This window comes from Drosophila biarmipes, chromosome 3L (assembly GCF_025231255.1).
Source record: "Drosophila biarmipes strain raj3 chromosome 3L, RU_DBia_V1.1, whole genome shotgun sequence".
Classification (NCBI taxonomy): Eukaryota; Metazoa; Arthropoda; class Insecta; order Diptera; family Drosophilidae; genus Drosophila; species Drosophila biarmipes.
Genome location: NC_066613.1, coordinates 27,145,474 through 27,172,092, shown reverse-complemented (window position 1 = coordinate 27,172,092; position 26,619 = coordinate 27,145,474). Strand labels below are relative to the sequence as shown.

Sequence of the window (26,619 nt, the reverse complement as noted above, 5' to 3'; positions counted from 1 at the left end):
TTATTATTATTTTTTTCAAAATTTGAAGAACAGAATCTCCATATTCGTAAACAAATAACGATGATCAATCGAAAGTCTCTTTGAAGGAGAGCATCGATTGCAAATGAAAATAGAAGTAAGGAGGGGCCTACCGTATGCTACTGTCAACAGGAGGAAAGGGACTCGGAAAAGAGTGAAAAACAGGGAAAAAGGATGTGGGAGACGCCGGAAAATGGCTGGAAAGCCTTGCGCCTTTCTGCGGCCATCCATGGAAGCGGACAAAAAGTACTCGTTCTTTGCCAGTTTTTCCAAGCAGCTCTTGAACGCTGCTCCAAGGCTCTTCAAGCTTTCCCTGCCAGCGCCTGAAAACAAGAACAAACAGGATGACATTCAAAGGGGAGAATAGTAGTCTTTAAGAATCAGAATTGAGAACAAATAACAAATATTAAAGGATTCCATAGAATCTCAAGGCTTGGGCAAGGGAATTGTATACTTTCTTAATAAATGCTTACAAAAAAGAAGACAGAAGACTGATCCTTTCGTCTAAACAAATTATTCCTTAAAAAATATAAGCATAATTTGAATACAACATTTTGAAATTTATATAAATGGAAGGCCGTTTAAAAAATTAGTTCTATGAAATCAAGCTCGAATCATTTTTATTGGATCCTTGCATTCCACAAATATGGTTGCATACTTTTAGGAAACTAAATAAGTGAAATCAGAAACCTACTGATTTCTGTGGAACACTCAGATAATTTAAATCAATTTTAAATGTGTAGCTCTAATACAATTTTTTAAAACCTAAACTGGAAAATTCAGTGTGCACTTTAACAAATCGCTTAGTTAGTCCCAGCCCCTAACCTTTGACCGCCCCTGAAAAGGGTTTCTGGTGGCGCGCACAAAAAAGGGGAGCCGGCAAATGAGACTACCACAAAAGTGGGAGGGCTGAGAGGGGTCGGGAACCAGGAGTAACCGCCAGCGGAGCAACAAAAGAAGTGGCCACATCAGCAGTAGCACCCACCCACACCCACTGGAGAGCACCCATCATCCGAAGCCCTGGAGCTCCTTTCCTCGGCCTCGGTCAATTGGGTAGCCACCCCAGCCCCCAACCGCATTTTTTCAGAAAATTGCGCATACGCGACGTTGCCGCCGCCGCATTCTCACCCCCATCCTCGGCGAAAAGGAAAAAGCCTGCGTCGCAGGACTTTTCTCTGCCGCTCCGGACTCGCCTGCCAACGTGCGCCGGCTAAACAAAAGAGTTTCTAATGATTTTTGCGCCCTGTTTGTTGTTGGCCAGCAGTATTGTTGTCCTCGCAGTGTTGTTGCTGCTGCTGGTGATGCCTGGAGAGGACACGGAAATGAAAATCGAAAGAATTGTTGACCAGGCCTCTTCGGCTCCTCGTTCTTCCCTTCTTTTTGGCGTGTTTCCCATGCGAAATGCAAATAAATTCAATCGATAGCCGGTCCAAGTTGCCATTCCCACTGCCACTGCCAGAGGTACCACCTTCGCCCCACCTTCGAGGCCATCGTGCATGCGTCTGCTGCATTGTGGCCAGTACCACCCTGCTGTGGGCGGAAGTCCAGGGGTGGCGCCTCCTCCAAGTTGCGTTCGCGAATCCTATTATTTAGAAAAGCAGAGGAGCAGCCGGCGAGCCAGGTCCAGTTCTAAGCTGCGAAATGAAAATCCTCTTGGAGGCCTGGCTGGAAAAGTGGGGGAAACTGCACACATGGGTGGGGGAAATGGAAAAGGGGTGGGGGGGGGGTGGGGTAGTTCTGACATAGGGGGACACATGCTCAAGCCCAAAACCAACATGCAGCGCTGCCTCTGTCTGTTTCTCGTTCTCGAATTTTCTGTGCGATTTGCAAGCGCAAAATTTCCACCAAAAACCCAACAGCAAACAGGCCCAGTCCACTGAGGAAAATAAAGGAAAAGATCAGAATATAGATTATATTATGTAGCGATCATCATACAATTTAAACAATGCTTAGAAGTTTTTATTTAGGTACAATATATTGTTTTTTAAATGATAAACCCATTTATTATTATTATAATTGAAGTTGTTATGCCAATGCATTTTGCATATTTTTAATACCTTAAGTTTCTTAATTTTTTCAACGATCAATTATGTTTGAATCGTTTTTTATTTAGTGAACCGTGATTTTAAAATAATACTAGATTGGTACTCAATTTACTTTATCATAACATTTTATAATACTACTTAGAGTACTCAAAGGCAAATACTGAGCACAAGTCTTGTAAAATATCATAGCTTTGATCTTTTTGTTAATTACCCAAATATCCCAGACCTAATTGTTCCTTGTGCCTAGAGGACCCAAGGAAATGCTCGCTCCTTGGCCAGGATTTTCAGCTAGCATTTCCCGGCATACTTGGGGAACTGGGCGCAGGGGCGCTCCTCAAGCGGAAACGCAATTTCCAGGCCTCCAAAGACAACAAACAGAAATTTGTTTGAGCCAAAGAACATCCGAGGCAGTATTCCCGAACGAAAACAGGTAAATGAGAAGGGGTCAGGGGTCAGAGGGTACAGGGGAACTCCAGCTGGATGCACCTGCCTTTTTGGTTTTTCGGTGTTTGATTATGCGTTGGCTTTTCTCATTTGGCCAATGGCCAGTTTATCATCAGCACTCTGTTTGCCCAAAGTCCTTGTGCTCGGGCCCTGTTTTGCATTTTTCCTTTAATAAGCCAGTGCAGTCAGTGTTCTTGGCCAAATTTAAGTGGTGACCCCAACTGGCCCCGACAGAAGGTGCGGGGTCACCGCAAATCACCTTTAACGAGCTCTCATTAAGAGCGCATTTAACACTCCCCGGCAAAGAGTGGCAGGGGCCAAAAGGGGGTGTTAAGGGTTAAGACCAGCGGATGCTTTTGGCAAGCCACAAAATGCCAACAAGTGGCTGGCTCATTGTTGCCCCCGTTTTCATCGCTCCTGCCACTTCCACGGAAGTCATAATCCGTTTGTTCTAACACAAATAAATCTGCTCAGAGCTCATCTTCTGAAAAAAAGCTGGGGAAAAGTGCGAAAAAGGTTCAAAAAGGAAAGCTCGACTAGGTAATACCCATTAGAAGCCTTTTACGATGTGTATAAATGCGTGTTATTTAAACCCAATGATAGGAATACTTTAGCTATTAAATAAATATATATTTATTACATTTTAGAATAATTTAAATTTTTGCACTCTTTCTAATCATAATTATTCTTCTAGAACTCCATCTCTATCGAGGGTATCTCGCGACAAGGCCACAAAGCCAGTTCCTTTTTCCGCTCGGTTAGCTGATTCTTTTTGCTGAAACCAGCTCATTCCGGGGACCCACAAAAGGCATCCCAAGCTCGTCAGCCTGTCACCCAGACTCTGCGGCTACAGAAGGGAGCTGGGGACCCGCAGACTCCGCTATTGTTAACTATATATATAGAAAAAGATTTCATGTTTTTACTCCACTTACTGCCTCCACTGCCGCTCCTGCGAAATGTCCTTAGAATGAACTCCTTGCAAAATATATTCACACACACGCGGTCCCCAGACAAAAATGTGGGAATTTGTGTGCGTGAAAATATAAAAAACCCGAGCTGTCGTTTGTCGAGGTTGCAGCTGAGTAGCTCCGCGTTTTCCCCGCAGGACCACCAGGACCTCCTGACTCCAGGACCGAGGCTGCGGCACGCGGCACGCCTCCTGAGCTGTCAACGTTGAACAGTTGAAAAAATAAATCCCTTTAATCAAAAAAAGTGAACTTAAAATTCATTAATTTTAGTTGGAATCACTAAACATTAATCGGGTTTAATGTATCTTATACGAGAGCTCATTCTATGATAGTACCTTTCGGACTACAATACACTTAACTATTTTTTTAAATGTTACATACATTAACTTGTAATAATATTACAGAATATTAACTAGATGTTCATAAATCTTTAAAAATACATTCCCGCCAATGAGCCCAAAATAAATGTTTTTCAAATAAGACTTCTGTTGGACGTAACTTTTTTTTTAGTTTTTGTTTACTGAACTCAACTCAAACTTTTTCCAGTGCCCAGGACCTCCTTTGGTGTTGGCTTTGGCACTGGCTTTTGGGTCTGGAGAGCCGCAGGAATCCGGTGCTGGCATCTCGCGCTTAAGTGTTATTTGTCTACGCTTACGTGGGTATCCGGAGGACTCGAGGGCAGGGGTGGGGTGCTACAAGGGTCTACAAGGGGATGTCCTGGGCGTTCTCGGGTAATTGTGCCGCTCATATGTGTGAATTAAATGTGCCGTAAAGGATCCCAATTTTCCGGTCACTTAACCGAAAACCAGCAATGTGCCGCAGACCCAGAAGGACGCTTTTTTGGTTTGTTGTTTTAAGGTCCTTCCGCAGGCTCTGCGACCGAGTTCTCTCTCCCGGAATCAGCATCTTCTGGCCATATAATTTACTTATCCAGCCAGCTCACATGACATTTTAATTGCTGACATAATGTCAAACACGGGGCCAAAAAGGACATCCGCTGGCCGGTCAGCCCTGGAGCCAGTGTTATCCTTTGCGGTCAACACAGACGGGCAAACAATGTTTTTAATATAAACAAAGTAAAACAAATTAGCGAGAAAAAATCAGCCGGGCCAGGACCCGGGACCCAAAGGATGTGTGAAGTGGCTTTTATTTTATTACGTTATCCTTGCTTTACCGGACACATTATTATGCGGCCAGCGCAAAAGGCTTACATATATTTATGTGGCTGGTGAAAAAAGGACATCCTTTCGGTGTCAATGTGGGGGTAAATGGAAATGTGTGAGTGGACAATTGTTTTGACTTAATTTGCATGCCCGTCCAAGGATCATCAGCGCTGGTGTTAAAGGACCTTCGCCAACGTGTGCGGCTAATTACCGGGACATGGCACAAGGACTCCCAGTGTCCCGGTGTCACGGTGTCCTGGTGTCCTGGTGTCCCGGCTTTCGGGCCAACGCACATTAACAGCGGGGCGGAAGGTGGCGACTGGGGGCCGAAAGGCCAATGCGGTTGCCAGTTAATTAGGAAATTAAATTGACTAAAGTGCTTGAGCGTTTTGCCTGTTTGCTCGATTATCCTGCGACCCCGCCACTCCTCCACACTCCTTGGAAAATAATTTCGAGCAAATAAGTTTAGCGGATGTCCATCGACGGCCCGGCTGCTGATTGATTTACGCATCTCCGACTCTGGCTGTGCCCACGTACTGTATGTATGGCACTGCACATTGCACATACGCCGCGTGGGCCTGGGCCACGTTGCACATACGCCGCGTGGACGGCAGGCCAGAAGCAGCTTTCTTGGAGCTGGCCCCCCTTTTCGATGTATGTATTTGGCTGGGGGCCGCCTGTTGGCTGCCTACTTTTAGGCGGCCTGCCATTCATTTTCATTTACTCTTCTGCACTCTGTGTCTCCTGGCTTTCCTCCTGCCTCCTTCGGCCGGCTTTTCCTCCTGCTTCGCCTTATCGTTGGGTTTTTCGGTACATAGAGCGCCCAGCGAACAACGCACAGAAAACGCACCAACTGCCGGCTTTTGGAGGCGGAGCCAACTCGGCTAGAAATGGAAATGGAGCTGGGGAGGCGGGGAGTCCTGCAGGAGGAGGCGGTGGCCCACTGGCCTCCTGGACAGCTGCAAGTCGGACTTATGGCGTAAGGATTTCAGCCATTAATTATGATGGACATGCGTTTGCAGGGGGGCTGGAGAGGGCGCATCTTTTGCAGGATCAATCAAACTGCAGCAAAGTGCAAATAATATTCAGACACTCCTGTGCTTTTTTCAAGGAAATTGTCCATCATGTTGGTCTGATCTTTTTTCTGCATTTTCCCCAGTTGACAGACAAAGAGCCACGCTATTTTCCCCATTTGTGAGCCACAAATGCCAACGAAATGTCAAATAGAAAATGTTTTAGCGGAAATTTGATTTTAAAAAGCGTTTTGCCAGCAACTAAATGAGATTATGCGCTGCCCAAAAGTGCACAGGACACACAGGACGTGCAGGACAAGTTGCCCGGGGCAAGTGAGGCATTAAAAAATGCAAAATTATATATCAAAGGGCCAAAGGGGTCGTGGGTCGAGAGGTCAGGGAGTGGGAGTTGAAGAGGGAAGGCAGCGAAAGCTGGAAGACCGCTGCATGTCACATGAAATTATTATATCCCGCCGTATATGTACATCCCTTTCGGGACATTGAAAATATTCCAACGTGATCCGGCTGCCAAGTGGCCTCCTTCCAGGACGGCCAAGAAGGACATCACAGGACAGTCAGCCGGGCAGCAGTCAGCCAGTCAGCCATGCAAAATAAAATAGCAACACGAAAAAATGCGAAATTTTGTTAGAAAATTGCAAAAAATTACATACATATTTGGTTTATGTGCAGCTTGGCAGGAGGAAGTATGGAACACTGAGGGGTGGAGGGGTGGAGGGCTGGAGGGGTATCCTGTCACAAAGGACATGTGAGCTGATGGTAATGCACTGGCCTGCCAATGCCGCGCAACCTGGCGGATACTTGATGTTGCCCCATGAAATATGAAGGAGCTTCTTCGCCGACCCGAAGCTGGCTGCGCTTTAAGTGCTCGGTTGCTGTTGGCTTCACCGGAGCGGCTTCAATGGGTTAACCAGCAATTAGTGCTGCTCCTAATAGAGGCATCTTAATAAATCAACTGGCTACACACACCATCTATCCATAATCTGGGCAGACAATACGCGTCCCTCAAGTTCATATTTCAAAATGCTCTGCTGGACTCCCCTGCCCCCACCCGCGATGTCTGCAGTTTTCAAGTGTTTTTCCCTTTTCATTATTTATTTTCCACCTCCAGTGGCAAAATAAAATCAAGCGAATGACCAACCCTTCGAACACTTATCGCATTCAACATCATTTGCATGCGGAGTGTTCGGCGCTGTCGGTGGTGAAACAAATAAAATCAAGAAATAAATTAGAGAAATGCAAAAAAGCATGTACGGGATGAAGAAAATCCGGAAATGTTTGCCCAAAAAACCAGAGACCAGAATCTATACATGGCCGGCAAATATGGCCGTAGTTGATTTTTTGCAATCTGCACTTTTCTGGTCCTTTGTGGAAAATGTTGCCACGGACTCGGGGACTCGAAGCTGTCCTTTATCCTTCAGCCAGGGGGTAGATCTCCTGCCACAGTCGTCTGTCAGGAACTGGGTTCTGGGATCTACAAAACCTGCAAGCTGGACTACTGCAGCCTGTCTGCCCGTCTGGACACGTAGACATCGAGCCCCCAAGCCCCAAACCAGGCCATAAAATCCACATCGTCGTCACCTCGCGACGCATTCGTGGCACTCGCGTTTAATCAGCGATGTTTGGAGCAGGACTCCGGGACTTCAGGACCTCCTCAGTGCTCCCGCCCCAGGATCCGCCATCATTTATTGTTAGTGGCTGGCCAAAAATGTTGTGTTGTTTAGATTTCTTTGTGCCAGGCTTCGCTTCGTTTCAATATTTGCATGTGCCACTCCTCCGGAGAATCGGGAATTATTTCCTGCTGGTCCGTGGTTCCATCATATATCATGTCCAGGGAAAGTGCCCCAACCCCATACCGTGCCCTAACCCCTCTATTTTTTATGCATTTTCATTATTTTCAATTTCCATTCCCAATTTACTAAGCGATTTGCATTCGAGCTGGTCCTGCTCCCGCTCATCTTAAAGGCGGACTTTCAATTATCCCCGGAAAGTCTCGTGTTTCAACTGCTGCAAGGCAACAAGTGGCCTCAAAGTGCCTGCCAAGCTGTGAAATCTCGGACTCAGAAGTGCAGTTGCAGGAGATGCCTTTGCCTCGGCTCGGTTATTACCCAGGACAACAGCAGAGGGACGAAGGATGGGGCGCACAATTAACCGGCAGGCCAGAGAGATCCAGCTTCCTTGAAAGCCCCTGGCTGCCGTCCTGGCTTCCCACAGAGGCGGAGGAGGAGCGGGAGGAGGAGTAGGTGGCCATTTTTCAGACTGGACACTTGAATGAGCATTCAGACAGCCCAGCAGTGTGTGTCAAGGTCGTCTGGCTTGTGGTGTTTCCTGCTCCAAGACGATGCCAAATGATGAGGACGATAACGTCTCCATTTGTGTGGCTGTGCGGCTGTGGATGCGGACGAGGACGAGGAGCCGGGGTCCTGTTGTACTGTTGTCTCGGCTCCTTTGTGTCTGTGCTCAAGGGGGGAGACAAATCGGAGCCCCGGACCCTCAGACATTCTTGGGGAATACCTTTTGGCAGCTCAGACTTGTCTGCCTCCTCCGGAACATTTGTGTTGGTCCGTCCGTTTGTTTGCACTTCCATTTGTGTGCTCCAGAAATTTGTGTTTTGTGAAAATTGTTTTCCTCCGACCCCCGACCCCGACCCCGACTCCGACCCCGACCCCGAAAAGGACCTTCTGCTGTGTTTAAGATTCTGTGGCTTGGGCATTTTGTAAATAATCTTGTTTCACAGGCCTCCTGCTCCGGCACTTCAGACTTTCCTGTCGACAGGCGCCGGTGGTCAGGTGCTGCATAATTTATGTGGGAAAGTCTCTCCAGCCGGAGAGTGTTGCTTAAGAATTTCACCAGGACACCTTGAGCGTGTGTCTGGGCTTCGGAAATCCAGATTTTCACAGTTTCGGGGGCGGAACAAAGTCAATTATTGTTATAGGTTTTCGACCAACAAATTAAATGGTTTTGCGGTCGAACACCAGACTGACTGCTGTTCGGGGCGTTTATTGTCGACATGAGGTGAAGAAAGTGAGTCGTGTGACTGCACAAATTAATTCCGGGCAGTCAATTGCGGAGCCCCACTTAATTTGGCAGGTCGGGCGGCTGGCACGTGTGACATCCCAACTGTTGAATAGGTACAGTCTGCGGAAATTTAATGTTTCTTCAGCTTTTAAGATGATTGAAAACATTATGGAGAAGGATTCTCTTTTAAAATATTTTCAATATTCATTGCTTAGCAAGAAATATATATACGTAATATAAACGGGCTTATATTTTTATATTCCTTTTACTTTTCTTCAAACTTAAAACAACATTAAATACTGTATCTATCCAACAGTTGGTGTACCTTAAAGATTTCTTGTCAATAAGGGGGCATAAAGTAAGGCAAGTGAAATAAATTGGCAAATAGCCAATGGGGCTACAAGAATTTCTTTCAACAAAATGTTGACAAACTGCAATCCAATTTATTTGGATGACTGAAAAGCAGTTGCTGACTAGGCTTTTAAGATATATTAACTAAAAGCCACAAAACATTTATTCCGAAATACGTAAAATATTGGTATTTTTTCTTAAGTACGCATCAGAATTTCCTTTTAAATTTCTAAAAGTGTTTTGCTTTTCAAATGATATAAGGAAGTTTTTCACAGAGTAACCGTCACATAATTTAACTTTATTTTTTAGATAAAAAACTTATCATTTCAGAGCGATTTTACCTCCCTTTCTATAGCTCCCAATGTTTTATAGTTTACTACACATTTTTAAGAAAAGAAAAGAGGGTGCTATAAAACTCAAGCTTTTATTATGAACATTTACCAACGTCTTAAACCTTGAAAGCTTTTTGCAACAGGGTGGATGAGTAGGAAAACCATGAACAAAGTTTGGCAGCATTTCAGAATAGTGACGAACGAAAAAGCTGTGCTTCCATCCCAGACAATCCTAGTCTGAAAATCTCTGGACTTAACATAAGTTTTTATAAGAATAATCCAAAACTGAATAGTTCAAAAATCTGAGATAAGGAGGGCCAACATTAATCCGCCGAAAAAACCGACTGTTTACTTAAAGTATAGGTGAAGTAGATGTGTTCCCCCGATAAGGCCGTACTATCAGACCACGGACCCTGTTCATGCGATAGAACCCAGACCAGACCCCATTATAATGGGTAATCACCACGAACGCCGGACCGCCGCCTACTCATCCAATCCGGGGTCCAAGGTACACGGCGTACAGAAAACATTACGTAGTTTCCAAGCGATACAGAGTTCTTTAGACGCCGGCTATAGGAAAGTGATCCATAAAATTGATCGATAAGCCGAATGTCAGGCCTTATCGCCCCCCAAAGAGAGGAGCGTGAGTCGGAGAGTGCACTCGCAGTGCAGACACATTAAAACGAGCGATCATATCTCGATTCCTGGGCGAGCATTAGCCTTATCCACATGGAGGTCTTATCACCGCCAGGTCGCCCCGGGCCTTCAGTTGGATTCCAGCTACGGAACCGAGCAGTCGGTTTGTGATCAGTGCGAGTAAACAGCTCCACGTGCCGAGGAGCATAGAAACTAGCGAATAAACACATCAGCAGATCGGCAATAAAACACGCAGTGACTGATAAGACAGGCAGTAAATAAAATATATACAAATAAATAGGCGACAATTCGCGAATACGTGAGGAGCCAAGATGATTTCACATACTGTGAGGTGCGTTTGGTGCTGTCCTATCCCCGATAAACCTTTAATAACTTGAGGAGTTTTCCCCAAACAGGGTCTTCAAGATGATGTACATTGTGGCGGGCATACTCATCAGCAATGCGGAGATATGCGACACAGTGGACCGCATCCAAATAGCGCCACGCGTCGACCTGAAGCCGGAGTTCGACCAGAAGTATCTGACCTCCGGGGGCAGCAGCCCCGGCAACCGATCCCGCACCCACTCGCGCCAGAATTCCGGAAGTGGTTCGGGCTCGGGATCGGAGGATGGGGCTCCCACCAAACGGAGAAGGGTCAGCGTTTCCGGGATAGCCGGCGGCGTGGTCAGGGGCGTCACCAGCCAGGTCTCCAAGAGGGTGGGCCACCGCTTCGTCTGGCTCTCCGACATCCGGCTCATCCTCCAGCAGTGGCGACTCCTGGCCCTCAGCTTCAACCTCTGGACCATCCCCAACTTCGTCGTCCAGTGCCTCACCAGCTACATGAGCAAGAAGCTGCTCATCAACAGCGACTGTGATATGATCTACAAGTAGGAAGTGCGTCCTATGTGTGGAAGTTGAGATAGGACAGCTACACTGAGAGGTTGCAAATTTATTGTTACTTTAGTTTTTACATAGCTTTAAGATCTGAATAAACAACTGCTAGACATTTAGACATGGATACGTGTGCATATTCAAAAACGGTCGGTGCAGTATAACTCACAAGGCGGGTTTCAAGAATTTTCAGGGATATTTAAAAGGAATACAATTTTTTTAACCCGTTTTAGTACTTTAAAATTCGATAATTTATTTGGTGTTTCGAAAGTGAGTGGGCCAAACATCCTTATAATTATTTTTGCTAATAATTCAACGTATTTTAAAGTTTTCAATATAGCCAAGTGAATTATACTGCATGGTGGTCCCAAAATCTGTTCCCTTAAAGATTCTTTGCTGTCCATTTGCCTTCCTAGTCGCCCTCTGCCGTCGAGTTATCCGAGTTGTCCGGACTGCAAGGACTTCCGCCTCCCCCAGATGCACCACCTCGCACATTGAGGCTGTTGTGGAGCATGTTGGCGATGCTGTCCACGTCCAGATTCTCATCCGTGGCGGAGATCTTTCGCAGGGCCGAGCAGACGATGCTGAGGTCACCCCTGAGCTCGCTGACCACCGCTGTGATTTTCTGGGCATTGGACAGCACCTCCACACTCATGGTATAGGGGTTGTAACGCACTCCAAAAGGTCGCTGAATGCTCTCGGCAAAAGCCCTTGAAAATATGATGTTCAATATTTATTTAAAAACTTTGCAGTATGTTTTTCTAATAACAGCTCACCTCATCTGCTCCTTGGCCTCCTCGAAGGAATCGGTGTAGTAGTAGGCGTTCTGGTAGGAGGTGATGATGCACTCTTCGCGGCAAGTCACCTCCGGATCAAACTTCTTTATCTTGTTATCAGCAGAAATCGCATGCTGCAATTCAGCCACGGAACTTAGTAATCCGGCTCCATAAACCTTGAAAGTGCTGTCCGCCTGTTTGCACAACCCAAACTCCACGGTGAAGAAATATAGCTTTGGGGAAAGTAGAGTTAGGAGGGAAAAACAAACTCAAAAGGATGTAATACCCACCGTGGCCAACTTCTCGATATCCGCATCACTCGCTCCCAAGGAGGCCAAGCCAATCTCCTGCGAAAATTGGGCAAAACTGGAGTTGGCCAGCAGGGGCATGTGGCCCAGTAGCTCGTGGCAACAGTCCCTGTAAGCAAAGTAATTTATTGTTTCCTAAAAAGGTACACATATTTCTAAATGTATATTTAATTTAAATTAGACAGCAGCTGAAACACCGTCATTTCTTTAAAGAAAAGATGTATACTAGCGTGTTATCTCTTATACTATTTTCTGCTTTCAACCAGCTAAAAGTATGCTATCATTAAAAAAATTACAACAAAAAGTATTCTAGTCATAGATTAAAGTATGTTTTAGTAAAAATTACAAATATAAAAAACATAAGAACTTTCTTTTCATAAGTACTAGCTCGCAACTTACGGCTCGGGAGTGTAGAAGGGGTCCGAGGAGTGGCGGATGTACTGGGTGCAGTGGAAGACGCGGAAGGCGAGTCCGGAGAGGAAGTCCCTGGGCGAGAGATACCCAGCCACGGGGCGCAGTTGGAATCCCGTCTTGCGCTTCAGATAGACGCTCACGTCCTGCAGCTGCGGCACATTGTCCTCGCGGTAGCCACAGTACTTCTCCAGCTCCGGCCAGGTCTCCATGTACTCCGGCACAGCGTGCAACACGTAGAGCCGATGGAGCTCCAAGAAAACGGTGCCCCTTTTGCAGGAAAAGTTGGGAAAACCGCCCAATGAATCGATACTAAGGCAATCACAGTCAAATGCAATAAAAACTTACCAAGTTTTCACCTCCTCAGGTGTGTACTGCACTCGCGGAATGGGGTTGCCACTGAATGTAAGGGGTTTTCAGGGATCGGGGATTAAAGAGTGTGTATATGGGGGAGTCCATTATCTCACACTTACTGCTTGAAGTTGTTGGCTATGGCCGAGAACTGCTCTCGTCGCTTGCGGTACACGGGGTCCTTGAATCCCGGATGGTCGGCATCCAACTCCGAGCCGTACATGAGGACATTCTGGGCCTTGTCCAGGTCGGAGATCTTTCGCGGAAACCACACCATGTCGCCGAAATCTGATCGAAGTGGATTAACATTTGTATTCATGTCATTTGGGTTTTTTTATTTTTATTTTATGCCCACTGTGGACCGCTTGTGCTAAATTCTTTTTATGGTACGCTTAACTTTCATAGTACCTAATAATTCTCAGCCAAACAGAAACAGTCACGATATGATATCTCTTGCAGATGCCAAAATAATAATAACCATACAACTAAGCGATAAGAATGCTAGGGCTTAAACTAACCGACTTTAATGTACCTCGCACTTTAAAATTTTAGAAAAGAAACACCTCTTTATATATTTATTGGGTTAATGAAATGGGCTAGGAAACTTCGACACAGCAAAAAAATTTGTTGGAGCTTAAAAGATTTATTTCAGACGTAAATGATACTTAACTCCAAAGTGGTCGGAAACTCTCGGATTTTCGGATTTGCAAAACTAAGGCGTTCATGAAACTCGGTCCAAAAAGTCAGTTAATAAGAAGATTTCGTCGGTGTTGGTTGGGCTAAACATGATCAAGTCAGGAAGATATTTCTTATACGCTCACATTCTTTGGAACCTGTTGGTCCTAGTGGATGTATCTGATCATCACAGTCGCGATTTCTGACCAGCCGTAATGGAAAAATTGGAGCGGATGGAAGAACAAATGCTGGAGGCGCAAAACAAGATGCACAATCAGTTAGTAGCCATCCAGGAAGCTCTAGCTACCAAAAACACTTCTCCAGGGATAAATCAAGAAGTTGTAGGGAAAAGCACTTCCCCAGAGACAAAACAAGAGGTTGTGCAGAAACCCATTCTGGCTAATTTCGAGCGCATTGGATCGAGATACTTCTACGTGGAGAGGCACGTCAAGAAAGATTGGAACTCCTCTGCAACGGCTTGTCTTCAGCTGGGCGGCCACCTGGCCATCTTCCAACACGAATGGGAGTTCGACGCCATTCAGGCCAAGCTCAAGAGAAATCACTACTGGCTGGGCATAAACGATCGCGCGAAGTCGAACCAGTTCGTATCGGCAGCCTCCGGAAATCCGGTGCCGTTCTTGAAATGGGGATACGGCCAACCCGTCTACAACTACGATAAGTCGGAAAGCTACGTTTTCATGTATGACGGCCAAATGGGCCTGTGGAGAGATGACTACGAGTTTTATTTTGTTTGTCAAGCAGATGCTCTTTAGTTAAAAAATAGGATTGTAAGATAAAGAACTTTCTTTGAAGATAACCTGACTTTATCTTTGATTTGGAAAACACTTCTCCCAAAAACTCACCGAAACTGGAGCAGGCCGATAGGGACGGAGCCCTGGCCAAGCCGTGGGTGTTCACGGAAGTGTAGTTCACGGAGGCCACCTCGCGGTTGAGCATCTTGACCACCTGGTCGAGCCGCCGCGGATCGCACTCGACGTCCACCAGGACATCCGCCTGGTTGGTGGCCATCTCCAGCGGGGAGAGCTCCAGGTGCAGCACATTGATGCCCAGCTCCTGGAAAACCTGCAGGGCCCTGGCCAGATTGCCCACCTGGTTGCGCAGGGTGAAGATGATGGAGATGCGCTCCCCTGGAGAGTGCTGCCTGCCATTATCCTGGCTGACTCCGCCGATGGCCAGTCGGGGAGGCTCTGGGGGAGCTGAGGAGTGCCGGGCGAGGTTCGGATGTGGAACTGGACCGGAAGCGCCGTCCTTGTTCAGCTGATGCAGGGGGCTTCCCTGCTTGACGGCCCACTCCTGCTCGCCACTCCTGTAGAGCCACAGGCCCAGAAGACTCTTGCCGGAAGCACTCATCACTGCACTGCACTTGGTAGGTACTCCTCCGTTTTACTGGTTTATCCGCGGGCACACGCGTCGTATGCGCAACTCAGCGCCAACTGCAAGATCCTTCGGGTGCGACCCTGCTTTTATAGGCAGCCCGCAGGACTCACACACTGGCAGAGTTTTACAGCAGATACATATTCAATTGTATTTATTAAGTGTGCGTGGCGAGATAAATTCGTTCAAGGATATAAAAGCTACAAGTGAGTCTTTCCATTCTATTCAAAAGGACCCTCCTCCTTTCGGGGTGGCATGTCCTGATTGGCTAAATCATGCTGGAGTCAGGCCAAAACGCTAACGCATGACGTCATCGTGCCCTGACTATAAGGGTACTTAGATTTTTTCAAAAGGTAGAGAATACATGTTAAATTAAGTGATTTTAAAGAATTGTTTAAAATTTGAGTAATACTATAAAATAATTTTTATTATTTTACATATACTTCTAAATGTGCTTCCAAAAGAGTCCAAAAGTATGCAGTGATAGAATTGGAAGAAATCTAAACAACTCTTCGAACTAAAAATATGTCGTTGCATACTTTTCGACACCTCTAATCCAAATAAATGTAATTGTAATTTGAAACAAGGGTGTTAAAAGTGCGCCATACGATCGTCGTTTCACTTTCTAATCAGCAGCAACAACTTTCAATTGAATGAGGAAAAAGTCACGGGTTTGGTGCTGGGGGTCAGGCAGACAGACTTCTGTGCTTGACTTTCAAATTCAGGCGTTTCATTTATGCTGGTACGGCAGTAACTAGTGTACCGTAAGGAAAACCTAGTGAGACCCGTGCGAAAATACGAAAAACTCCTCCTAGATAAAATCAATATGAAGTTAGTTAGGAAAAGCCCTGAGTCTGCGACATTAGGAGTGGTCAAATAAATGGGTTGCTAGGTAGTTCAGTGGGACCATCCGAGAGTCGGGGCCATAAAAGAAAAGCGCTTTCCACGCCAGCACAGCCAGCAACCACTTGATGCTTCCACAGAGTCAATAGTAGATAAATGGCAATTTCTTTCCGCCCGCTTTCTTGGGCCTTTGTTTGCGCTTCGAGAAAAGCAAATAGCGTCAGGGGAGTCGGAAAACCAGTGGGTGGATGGAAAAACCAGAGTCGCTTCCACTTGACTATTAAAATATGCGAAAACCACACTAAACACATGCGTGGGCATCCCTCTGCCCACCTCATCAGCCGAAGCGATAAACTTAATGGTGCTGGCTAACTGATTGACCGACAAACGACTGGCTCCCAGGAGCCAGCCACTTTCTATGTGTTTGCCCACGAGCTGAAGGATTTATGGTGGCCCCCGGGGATGGAGCATGTTTCCTGCTCCGCTGACAAGTCTCCCAGACGGAGATGGAGTCCGGAACGGAGTCGAGGTCACGATGAATGGCAGCTCTTGATTTCGGAATAATTAACTTAGACAGCTAATTCGGAGCGGGCGTTGAAAGGGATGACTGTGACTGGGATTTATTTCGAGGATTGGCAAGGGTAATTGTATCAGCGCCTAACAAACCCTAAGTTTACACTCCATGGCAATGCAAATTAAACTTTATAAGGCACTAAAAAGTAATACTTTTAAGTATGCCTATGGTAGTTGGTATTAAAGTTAAGAACCCACAAGATAATCATAAAAAATGGCTGTTATCATTTGTTATCTTGGCTTCAACAGACCAATCGGTCCCTCATCTTTATTATGTTTAACCAAGTGACACATTTGATTTACCAAGAGGTTGTTAATGGCCGTTTCCCGAAAAAGACATATAGTAGTTCCTAATAAACTCTTTTCTTAGCTTAATAAAAACCTTCTCCGACGAATTGCACACCCTATTTGAAGCAATCGTCGATGGGGGGCAGGTCTCCACTGCAGAAGTGCCAGGTGGACCAGGCAGGCCATCCCTGTTGACCCAGGACTGTTTGGGCACATCTCACCGACCTGCTGATGTCGTCGGTCAAGAGGTCATTGCAGCTCAGACCGCAGCCGTTGTGGGAGAACTTTCCACTCGGCGGTTGGCACCAGTAGAGGTCGTTGATCTGGAAGATTCCGTAGTCGTTGGATCCATCGGAGTTGGTGGGTCCCACCACTCCAGTTCGGTAGGAACTCTCATGCTCCGCAATGCAGGTCCACTTGCTGAGTTGGTCACGGGGAACTCCCAGATTGGACATCTCCCGAGCCAAGGAGCACCGATCCATGGTGCGGGCCAGGATAGCCGGCGTGGCCAGAGCCAGGACAAAAGTCACCAGAAAACACCTCATTGTGATCTGAGTAGGTCGAATGTCAGTAAAATATTGCTTGACTCTGCCAGCTGCTTCACAGTACTTATACCCAACAAGATTTCGAAATTATGAGTAATGAAATCAATATAAACAAAGGTCCCAGTTAGTAATGGGTTGTTGTGATAAGAATTGTTCATATACTTATCTATGAATATGAGGTCAGCGCAAATGGGAAGGAGATTTCCGAGTAAACCCCCTCTTAAGAAAGCCCAGGGCTTTGTCCCTTCGTTACAGGTTTTAATCTGAACAGTGTGTTTTCAAAATACTCATAATAAATACAGTAAGTTTTATTAACAAATATGATAACATTTTATTGGTATTTAAGGAAAGTAAAGTAAATAAATGTGAGTCAAAAAAGTCCAGATTAATCCAAGTTATAGCAAACTGTTGATAATGTCAATACATTGCTTAGCAAAAGTCATAGAATTCTGTTATTGTTGAAATATAATTTTTATTGATGTTTTTAAAATCTAATCTTTTATGACTGATGAAAAAAAATATTAATATTAGTCAATTTTAAAGTAGGCTTAAACTCCAATTGATTTCGTGTTCAACTATGTACGACACTCCACTTTTCGACCATTCCTTTTTTTGTTTCGCCCCAAATACTGATTTTGGTATTTGATTTTATTTTCTTGGCAAAAAAACGTATTCTTTCTTTGACATTTTTTGGTGAAACTCGGTCAAAAATTGTCCGATACCAAAAAGACATCCTGTTTTGGACAGCTAACAATCTAGATAATTTATTGCATTCGAGTTTATGACATTCCACTTTTGGACCATTACTTTTCTTGTTTCGCCCAAAATACTGGTATTTTTCGGTGGAAAATTAAGATTGTGGTTTTTTGGCGAAAACTCGGTATTTTTCATGGTCCTTTTTTTGTGTAATTTGGTCGAAAATAGTCTGAAACCAAAAATACGTCCTGTTTTGGACAGCTTACAAGCTATATAATTTATTGCAATCGTTTTCTGCCTAATTCTTTAAAAGTAAAAATTTCCGAAATTTTTTACTTTTTTACAAGGGGTACCACCGACATTTTTTGCGAAAATTGGTCAAAAATAAACATTTTCAGGTGTGAATGTCACCTGATTGGAAATTTTGTTACGAGTTTAGCAAGGTATGACATTCCACTTTTGGACCATTACTTTTCTTGTTTTGCCCAAAATACTGATATTTTTGAGTGGAAAATTAAGACTATTGTTTTTTGGCGAAAACGCGGTATTTTTCATGGACCTTTTTTGTGTAATTTTGTCGAAAATGGTCTGAAACCAAAAATACGTCCTGTTTTGGACAGCTTACAAGCTATATAATTTATTGCAATCGTTTTCTGCCTAATTCTATAAAAGTAAAAATTTTCGAAATTTTTTACTTTTTTATAAGGGGTAGCACCGTTATTTTTTGCGAAAATTGGTCGAAAATAAACATTTTCAGGTGTGAATGTCACCTGATTGGAAATTTTGTTACGAGTTTAGCAAGGTATGACATTCCACTTTTGGACCATTACTTTTCTTTCTTCTCCCAAAATACTGACATTTTTGCGTGGAAAATGAAGATTTTAATATTTCGCGGAATAACGATATTTTTCGATGACCTTTATGGTGTAACAAATTTTTAGATTGACGCTAAAAAACTCTTTTTTGCAAAATCCGCTCCTGGCTGTTCGTGCCCAAAGCGCAACAGCATTGCAATTCTTAAGCCACCCCCTTTCACGAACGGGGAGCGGATGTGAGTCACTGCGCAGGCGCGCTACTTGTCAACCCCAGGGGATGCCGCTAACCCCCCAACCTTTGCCCTGCCAGCGGTAAACAAAAACAAGTTTGGCTCTCTCCACCAGAGAGGAAGAAGGAGAGCGAGAGAGCTTACGGCTGACAGCTGAAAGTCCCAAATTTCCCTGGCTGAGGCCTCCACTAGGCATTGTATGGCACCACTCACATCTGGAATTCGGACGGGGACACTCAAGAACGCCAGCAGCGTCAAGGAAATTATCGATTTTCGCACGTAAAGTGAAAAAGTGACTTCGCTGGCAGAAAACTTCAGAGTTCTCAAGACTCAAGTGGAATTCCAACGAAAAGCAAACCGAATCGGACTTATCGAGAGCCCCAGCTAGCCTGTAGTTGTGGGCGTGGCAGCTGGCCGGAGCCCAGGTCCCAAAACGACATGGCCGACAGCGAGTTCGAGGAGTTCCACAGGCCCATATTTGAGCCACACACGATTGCAGGATTCGGAACTGGAGCAGGCAGCAAGAAGAATAATCCCCATGCATTTTACTCGTAAGTGGAAAGGTTAAAGTTTATAGTTGGGGTCCCTTAAGGTAAGCAGAAATGAAACTAATGGGTGCCAAGAAGCTGCACGTGTCCTGAAGAGCACCCCCAAAATGAAGTCGGTATCCTTGACGTCAAATGTGTACTACAAGATAGAGAACGAATACAAAACTCTTCGAGGGTGCTACATCACTAAGGTTTTAAAACTACTTTTAAAGGAGTCTAAAAGCATTCAACGATATATTATATATAGTATTTTATATTCACTGCATACTCTTAGGCACCTTTAGAAAAGGTGGTTTCAAATTCTCTTCGAATGACCTTTTTAATTGACTCAACAATGAAATCCCTTTAACAGTCTAATTCCCAACGATGATATGGAGGATTCGCACTCCTCGAAGAGCGATGGCGATGGATCCGATCAGGAGGACGGCATCGGCCTGGTGGACCATGAGCCCAAGATGCGGCAAGTGGAGGACGACGAGCTGGGCGATGGCCTAAAAGTCACTCTGTCCTCGGATGGCTCCCTGGACACAAACGACTCCTTCAACTCGCACCGACATCATCCGTTGAACCACCAGGATGCGATTGGTGGCTTTCTGGGCATGGACACCAGCGGATTGGGTGGCAACAGTGCTCCTGTGACCATAGGAGCAAGTACAGATCTGCTGGCACCGAATTCGGCAGCCACACGTCGTCGTCGCAAGTTGCCCGAAATACCCAAAAACAAGAAATGTAAGTGAGATGGAGAACATAGATCCTGGTTAGAGTGTCCTGCATGCAAGTAGTCTTATGGGGCCAGTCCGGTTCTTAAAACTCCTCTTTTGTAGCGCCTTATTTAAATCAGTTAAAATCAGAAATCAATTGAAAATGTATCTAAAAGTATGCTAGAATTTATTTTCGATTAGAAGTCTCAAGTACGAAATGATGAAGCATAAATACAACAGCATACTCTTAGGCACATTTAGAGATAGATTTCAAATTACTAGATTGTTCTACTTTTTTCTTTTGTAAATATTGTAAACCGGACAGTCCTGGTCTAACTCCCTTCGTAGTGTCGGGCTAACCCACTCATGGCCTCGTTGCAGCTTCCATTCTGCATCTTCTAGGTGGCTCCAACTTTGGCTCCCTGGCAGACGAGTTCCGCAATGGCGGAGGAGGAGCTCCTCCGGCAGCTCGGAGTGGACAGCAGCGCTCATTTCTGTCCCTCAAATGCGGCTACTTGATGGACGAGGACTCCAGTCCGGACTCGGAGAGAATGCAGAGTCTGGGCGATGTGGACAGTGGTCACAGCACCGCGCACTCCCCAAACGACTTCAAGAGCATGTCGCCGCAGATTACGTCTCCCGTTTCGCAATCCCCCTTCCCGCCGCCCTTCGGGGGCGTGCCCTTTGGCCAGCTGGAGATGCTGGAGGCCACCCACCGTGGCCTGCACAAGTTTGTGCCGCGGCACCACGACGAGATCGAGCTGGAGATCGGCGACGCCATCTACGTGCAGAAGGAGGCCGAGGACCTGTGGTGCGAGGGCGTCAATCTGCGCACCGGCAGGCAGGGCATCTTCCCCTCGGCCTACGCCGTCGACCTGGACTACAACGAGTTCGATCCCACGGTGCAGCTGGTCAAGAAGGAGCGCTACTTGCTGGGCTACCTCGGTTCCGTGGAGACGCTGGCGCACAAGGGCACGGGCGTCGTCTGCCAGGCGGTGCGCAAGATTGTTGGCGAGTACGGCAACTCACCCACCGGACAGACCTGCATCCTGGAGGTTTCCGACCAGGGACTGCGCATGGTGGATCGGTCGGGCCCGAATGTGAGTGTTAAATTAAAGTAAAGTAAAGATATGTTTTTTTTTTATATATATATAACAAAAACCACTAGAGCTTTAATAACATTTTTAAATGGAACCTAAGAGTATGCAAAAATGCTTATAAATCCGAGAGATATTTATCGCCGCATGCTTTCAGAGACCTTTATAAATGCCTTGAGAACTAGACTCTTTTGTAATATCTAACAAGGTCTTCTTTTTCGGTGGATATAGTTTTGATTTAGTTAGTTTATATCCACTTAAGCCGTCTACGATGATGAAAATGAAACTTTTGAAGCACAATAACATAGATTATTTTATATTCCGTGTAATGGCTGTTTAATCAACCCCCCTTTGTCCCCCACAGCAAAATAAAAAGGACAAGAAGCCTTGCATCGACTACTTCTACTCCCTGAAGAACGTATCCTTCTGCGCTTTCCACCCTCGCGATCACCGCTTCATTGGCTTCATCACCAAACATCCCACGGTTCAGCGGTTCGCCTGTCACGTCTTCAAGGGCTCCGAGTCCACCAGGCCAGTGGCCGAGGCAGTGGGGTGAGTCTGGGTGCAGTGATGCCTCGAAAAAAATGCCTCATATGCCTCCCTTCTTTCAGTCGTGCTTTCCAGCGATTCTACCAGAAATTCATTGAGACCGCTTATCCCATCGAGGACATCTACATTGAGTAGGCTTGCAAGATTCTCGGTTTGTGCTTCTAGTCGAAGAACTCATTAATCAATACGATATATTTTTTGTGCGGTTATTACGAATAAAGGGAAGATAAATCTCAAGTATATTTGCTCTTCTTCAAAGAGATCTTAACAAACAAATTCAATGAGCTCGCAATAGAAACCCTAGCTATAGATTACTATCATTTACCCGTTCCTAAAAATTGTGCAAGACCTTAGACATGTAAATAGTTAACTTTGGTTCAAAACACCCACTTGACACTCAAGCTTCAAGCAATCAGCAATAGTTGCCCTTTATAGGAACCCCTTTATACCCAAGTACATAGCAACTAGAAAACTGCACAACCAATGAGTTGAATCCCTAGGAAACACTTCAAAGAGCCCCCATTTTGTATCGGAAAGTCGGTAGCTCAGTTGGGTCTAGTGTGTACATCAGAAATGATTAGTTTAGATCTGTTTTCGGAACCCAAGACCCCACTGGGACCACATCCCCCCCTGGCAACAGCACAAAACAGAGTGAGGCCAAAGTAATCTAGAGATCTTCGTGTAACCCTAGTTTAGTTATGTCAATCTTTCAGTTACGAGACTCAACAAAATCGAACACTAGCTGCTTCATTTTCAAGTATTCTCAATAAAGCCCAGTTCTAAGCAGACGAATATATACTGTATATGTATACAAGAGAAATATATAAAGAACCTATAAATCAAAGTGGATTGTATTTTTGGTATTGCTTAAGAGGTGAGTACAGCATTGAGCTTTAATAATATTTCTAAAAAGTATGCAACGCTGTATTAAGTTGATAAACTTAGTATGTAGAAGTAAGCAGCATCCCAAAAATATACTATTTCGTTTAAGAAAAAACCCCAGCAGCCCGAAAGTTAGTCACTAACTTAACCAAATTCAGGAAGTATGCCGGTCTTCAAGACCAGTTAAATTTTATGTAGATCATAAAATAGAATTTCTAATATTATAAGAACCACTTGTAGTAATTGAGCGTTACCTGCTCATACTATCTTCTCTCCTACACTTACTTCCTCTGATATCCCGGAGATTGCATTCTGGATTTCACCATTAATTTTTATGTTTTACCACGCATTTACTATGCCAGATATGTGAAAAAACAATACACATTTATTAAAGTGCCAGCGGAATGGAGAATAAATTGCTGAGCTATTATACATAGTGGCGATACATCAGCTAGCCCCGGGGCATCAATCATTATGCAATTTTTACGAAGTCAGCCGGCAGCTTTGGCTACTTTCTTTGGAGGTGGCTCGTCGAACGAGTTGTGGTCGCGGTGGGCCTGGTCCGCCTGCCTTTGGGCAACGCGCTTTTTCAGGAGCAGCGACTAACTAAACTAAAGCTAAAACTAACTAAATTCGTGTCGCTTTTAATGGAAATGGATATGGATAACCATACCCGAGCAGCCTTGGCAGCGACTTTGGTTTGATCGCTGTGGGAACTGGTTTCGGGGTTGGGCTGGGGTTGGGAAAACGCCGCGGCACTCGCTTGATGCACTTGTCGACTGGCCCGGCCTCTTGGCTCCATCAACAAATGTGGCCAATTAGAGATTAAACGACAATTTCAATTTGAAAACGCTTGTAAAACAGACCAGCCGAAAAGCCAACCTGGTTTGTCAGAGGAGCAGCAGTGGCGGCAATAGACTTGTCCAACTGATCCGATACGAAAGGGGGTCTGGGCAGGCTTTCAACTGGCACTTCAGGGACTTTCATAGGATATTACGTATAAGATGCGTATCTAAGCTGATCATTTCGCTTACCACAGCAAGAAACAGTATCTGTAAGTACCAAAAAATAATTATCTCCATGGGATAATGTAAAATCATTGTTTTACAGTGTAATTTTCGATTTTTAGCACTTCTAAAAGATACGAAAATTCATCCAGAGAAGAAGAATAATTTTTTAAACAAGAATGCTTGTTTGGGAAATGGAATAAAATTAAAGATTCCAAATAACTACCTACTTATCTATTTTCTAACTTTTTGAGAAGATTATACATATAGTAGGGCTGGTTTTATATAAGATTTCCTCCAACCTCTTTGAAACAGAGAGAGATTACCCCCTATTTATCATAATAATTGAATATATATCTATTTCTAGCTTCTAACCGGAAACTTCTTGGAGTGATACTCTTGAAAAGCCATGCCTAATCCCAGGGCTTCCGATTTTCTCCCGTGCATGAATGGCTAGAACCGATGTTTGTAGAAATCCCCCAAACAAGTTCGCTATCTACGCGCCTGCAGAGCCGCGATGCCATGTGAAAAGCCACTCCAACCGGTGGCTTCAGTCGAGCCATCTGATCGCGGCTTCATTCAGTCTGCAGCCCGCGCTTCAGCCGACCAGACGCGTCTCCATGGTCCAATCCAAGCTAAGACCACAGTCGAAAATCAAAACATCCGACGCCCGAGCTAAGTCGGTGGAGTCGGAGCTGGCAAAGTGAAGATCGGGTGGAAGTCGAGTCAATCAAAGCGAGGCAGCTAATAAAAAGTGCTAATGGTGTGTTTAAAATATGAATAAACCGAGTACGCCCGGGCCACAAAAACCAATGCCACAACCACAACGGTTATAGCAATAACAAAAAGAGATTTTCTTTTTCGTGGGACGAAGAAATCGCATTTGCATTTCACCGCGCCGCCTTGGCCAGTAGATTAAATTGGATCAAATCGATGGAGGTTTTGGTTTGTTTGTTATGTTTGTGTGCGCGTTTCGGCTAAAAATGCTACTTTCGTAGAAAGGTTGCCAGTGGCCAGTTGCCGCTTACCAGAATCTGGAATAATAAATATCTAAATGCAAATATTGGGAACCCGTTAGGAAGAGCCCAGCGGATCCGAAACAATAGGACTGGGAGACTCGCAGCGGGAGTGGGTAAGTCATCACCCTATCTATAGGTATATCTCCGGATCCATCGATATGATCTATTCGTAACTGTCACAACAAACGGGTTGGGATCCGGAGAGATCCGTGAAAACGTTTTACTGGCTGAGTTCGCCAATGCACTCAGCCCGTTGCTCTGCATGAATCAAAGTTATTAAATAATTAATGGCCAGCGGTGCAAAGAGAAAAACACAGATAGTTGCATGTTTGGGGCATTATTTACGGCCTGCTTAGCTAGACGTCCGTATCGCGCCTCTCATTAGGCCAACCATGAAGCCCCAGAACCCCGGCCGCAGACTCGTAAAGCTAGCACCTGTATCTCGGCGGCCTGGTGTGCAGATCATTTGGCCATCGATTTGCATCTCGAAGAAAGCGGCTCGTCGTCGGCTCTTTGGCAATTTGGCAATTACATAAAGCTTCTCCCCGGGGCTCGTTCCCCAAATGAGGCGCTTTAAACGAGCCCGGGGTTGGTGATCCGCGACAGAGCAGACAGAAACCGAAACCATTTTCCCAGAAGACGTTTATTTTTGGTCGGAATGATGGATGGATCAGTCCCTTCCTAACTGGTCGGTTACTATGGGTCTGTCCACGCGGACCACTCTTTCGGCCACGTTCAGGTAGGCCTCGTACTCCACCAAGTCAGGGGTGGTGTCGTAGTGGTAGTGGCCGCCCCAGTTCTCGAAGGAGAAGGAGTGGAAGTGCTGCAGCCTGAGGTCCAGGCCCATGTCCTTGGTCACCAGAGTGCCCACAGCATTCAGCTGGGCGGGCATCTCGTAGAACTTGAGCCAGTTCTGGATCTGCTCGTGGGTGTGAATCGGCGTCTTGCTGAAGTCCCGCATCACGTGCTGGTGCACGCAGCCCTTCCTGACCACAAAGATCCCGCCCAGACCCACCACCTCGTCGCCGTAGTGCTTCTCCAGACCTTTTCGCATGCATTCCACAAAGTTCTCCTTGCCAGTTCTCTGTTTTGCGGATATTTTGAGCACTTCGCCCGGCTTTCCCTCGCTGAGAAAGAGATTTAGGATAAGGGCGCAACGGGGTTCGTCCTGGGGAATCCTCTCCAGAACACATTCCTCACTTTCTCCCCTCACAGTGGCTGTGTAGCTGCCCTGCGTAAGTTCGTTCTTCTCGTTTAGGGAAAAATTAAAGATGCCCTCGCAGTTGGAGTGGCGAATGGGCCAAGGACCCGCTCCGGGTCCCACAGCAAAAATCCTGCCGGGACCTTGAGCCTGGCGGGTAATCTCCTTAAGGTTATAGAGCTTATCACGCTGGACCAAGGGTCGCAAGTAGGGTGGACCACCTGCCTCCAGTAGAGTGGGCTTACCACCCAGACCACTCTCCACCAGGCCGAACTGGGAGTCCTTTAGATCGGGGCAGGGTCCCACGCTGACATCAACTGCTCGGAAGTTCTCACCCAAAGCACCCTGTATAACTGGGGGGCAAGAGAAACGCTCTGGGAACTATTTTTATCTTCCACTCTCTATAGAAGCACTCACCTCTTTGCAGTTCCGAGAGGGCCGGCACATGGAGTGGCTTCTCCTCGAAGAGCAGCTGATCCGTTTGAAGGTGACTCCGGCCCATCTTATCTCTGCAAATATTTCGATATGGTTGGGGGGCCTTGCCTCGCTGGAGGTACACCATCGACTGAGTGAAATACCATCGTCGGGCGAAAATGTCAGCTCTTGGAACGCCTGTCATGATAGTACTGTTCTGCTGATACAGGGTTTCCACTGATACGTGGTTAGTTTTGTGGTTTTTCTATTTAGGCTATATTTTCTGATAGGAAGAGGGTACCAAAGAACTTGGCTCAAGTTTAAATTCAAGTAGAAGCCCCTAAAAATATCATCTACTTTGGTTTCAGCCTGATAATCACATACTCCTCGCCAGATAC

At 45.6% G+C, this 26,619-nt stretch overlaps 5 protein-coding genes across 6 annotated transcripts; 2 read left to right on the top strand and 3 right to left on the bottom strand.

Annotated features, from left to right (window-relative positions):
• Window positions 1-9,866: 9,866 nt before the first annotated feature.
• On the top strand, window positions 9,867-11,018 carry LOC108028219 (uncharacterized). The gene is made up of 2 exons (XM_017099889.3): window positions 9,867-10,358; window positions 10,423-11,018. Exons 1-2 carry the CDS (start codon window positions 10,339-10,341, stop codon window positions 10,895-10,897), a joined length of 495 nt encoding a protein of 164 aa, XP_016955378.1. The 5' UTR covers window positions 9,867-10,338; the 3' UTR covers window positions 10,898-11,018.
• LOC108030618 (tryptophan 5-hydroxylase 1) lies at window positions 10,936-14,843 on the bottom strand. Its single transcript, XM_017103618.3, has 7 exons — window positions 14,282-14,843; window positions 12,866-13,031; window positions 12,741-12,791; window positions 12,381-12,662; window positions 11,964-12,090; window positions 11,674-11,906; window positions 10,936-11,607 (listed from the first exon to the last, which is right to left on the bottom strand). Exons 1-7 carry the CDS (start codon window positions 14,787-14,789, stop codon window positions 11,310-11,312), a joined length of 1,665 nt encoding a protein of 554 aa, XP_016959107.1. The 5' UTR covers window positions 14,790-14,843; the 3' UTR covers window positions 10,936-11,309.
• A 1,613-nt stretch (window positions 14,844-16,456) lies between these two features.
• On the bottom strand, window positions 16,457-17,098 carry LOC108030636 (lysozyme X). Its single transcript, XM_017103650.2, has one exon. It carries the CDS (start codon window positions 17,060-17,062, stop codon window positions 16,634-16,636), a length of 429 nt encoding a protein of 142 aa, XP_016959139.1. The 5' UTR covers window positions 17,063-17,098; the 3' UTR covers window positions 16,457-16,633.
• Window positions 17,099-19,023: 1,925 nt separating this feature from the next.
• On the top strand, window positions 19,024-22,542 carry LOC108030625 (JNK-interacting protein 1). Of its 2 annotated transcripts, none has more exons than XM_017103638.3 (5): window positions 19,024-19,354; window positions 19,704-20,080; window positions 20,455-21,152; window positions 21,514-21,701; window positions 21,761-22,542. In XM_017103638.3, exons 1-5 carry the CDS (start codon window positions 19,242-19,244, stop codon window positions 21,831-21,833), a joined length of 1,449 nt encoding a protein of 482 aa, XP_016959127.1. In that variant the 5' UTR covers window positions 19,024-19,241; the 3' UTR covers window positions 21,834-22,542. The 2 variants fall into 2 exon arrangements, with proteins under 2 accessions (XP_016959127.1, XP_016959120.1); XM_017103631.3 differs by having other exon boundaries at window positions 20,434-21,152.
• A 2,675-nt stretch (window positions 22,543-25,217) lies between these two features.
• On the bottom strand, window positions 25,218-26,526 carry LOC108029257 (ester hydrolase C11orf54 homolog). Its single transcript, XM_017101456.3, has 2 exons — window positions 26,225-26,526; window positions 25,218-26,160 (listed from the first exon to the last, which is right to left on the bottom strand). The coding sequence occupies exons 1-2, from the start codon at window positions 26,424-26,426 to the stop codon at window positions 25,277-25,279; spliced, it is 1,086 nt and encodes a 361-aa protein (XP_016956945.3). The 5' UTR covers window positions 26,427-26,526; the 3' UTR covers window positions 25,218-25,276.
• Between the last annotated feature and the right edge of the window lie 93 nt (window positions 26,527-26,619).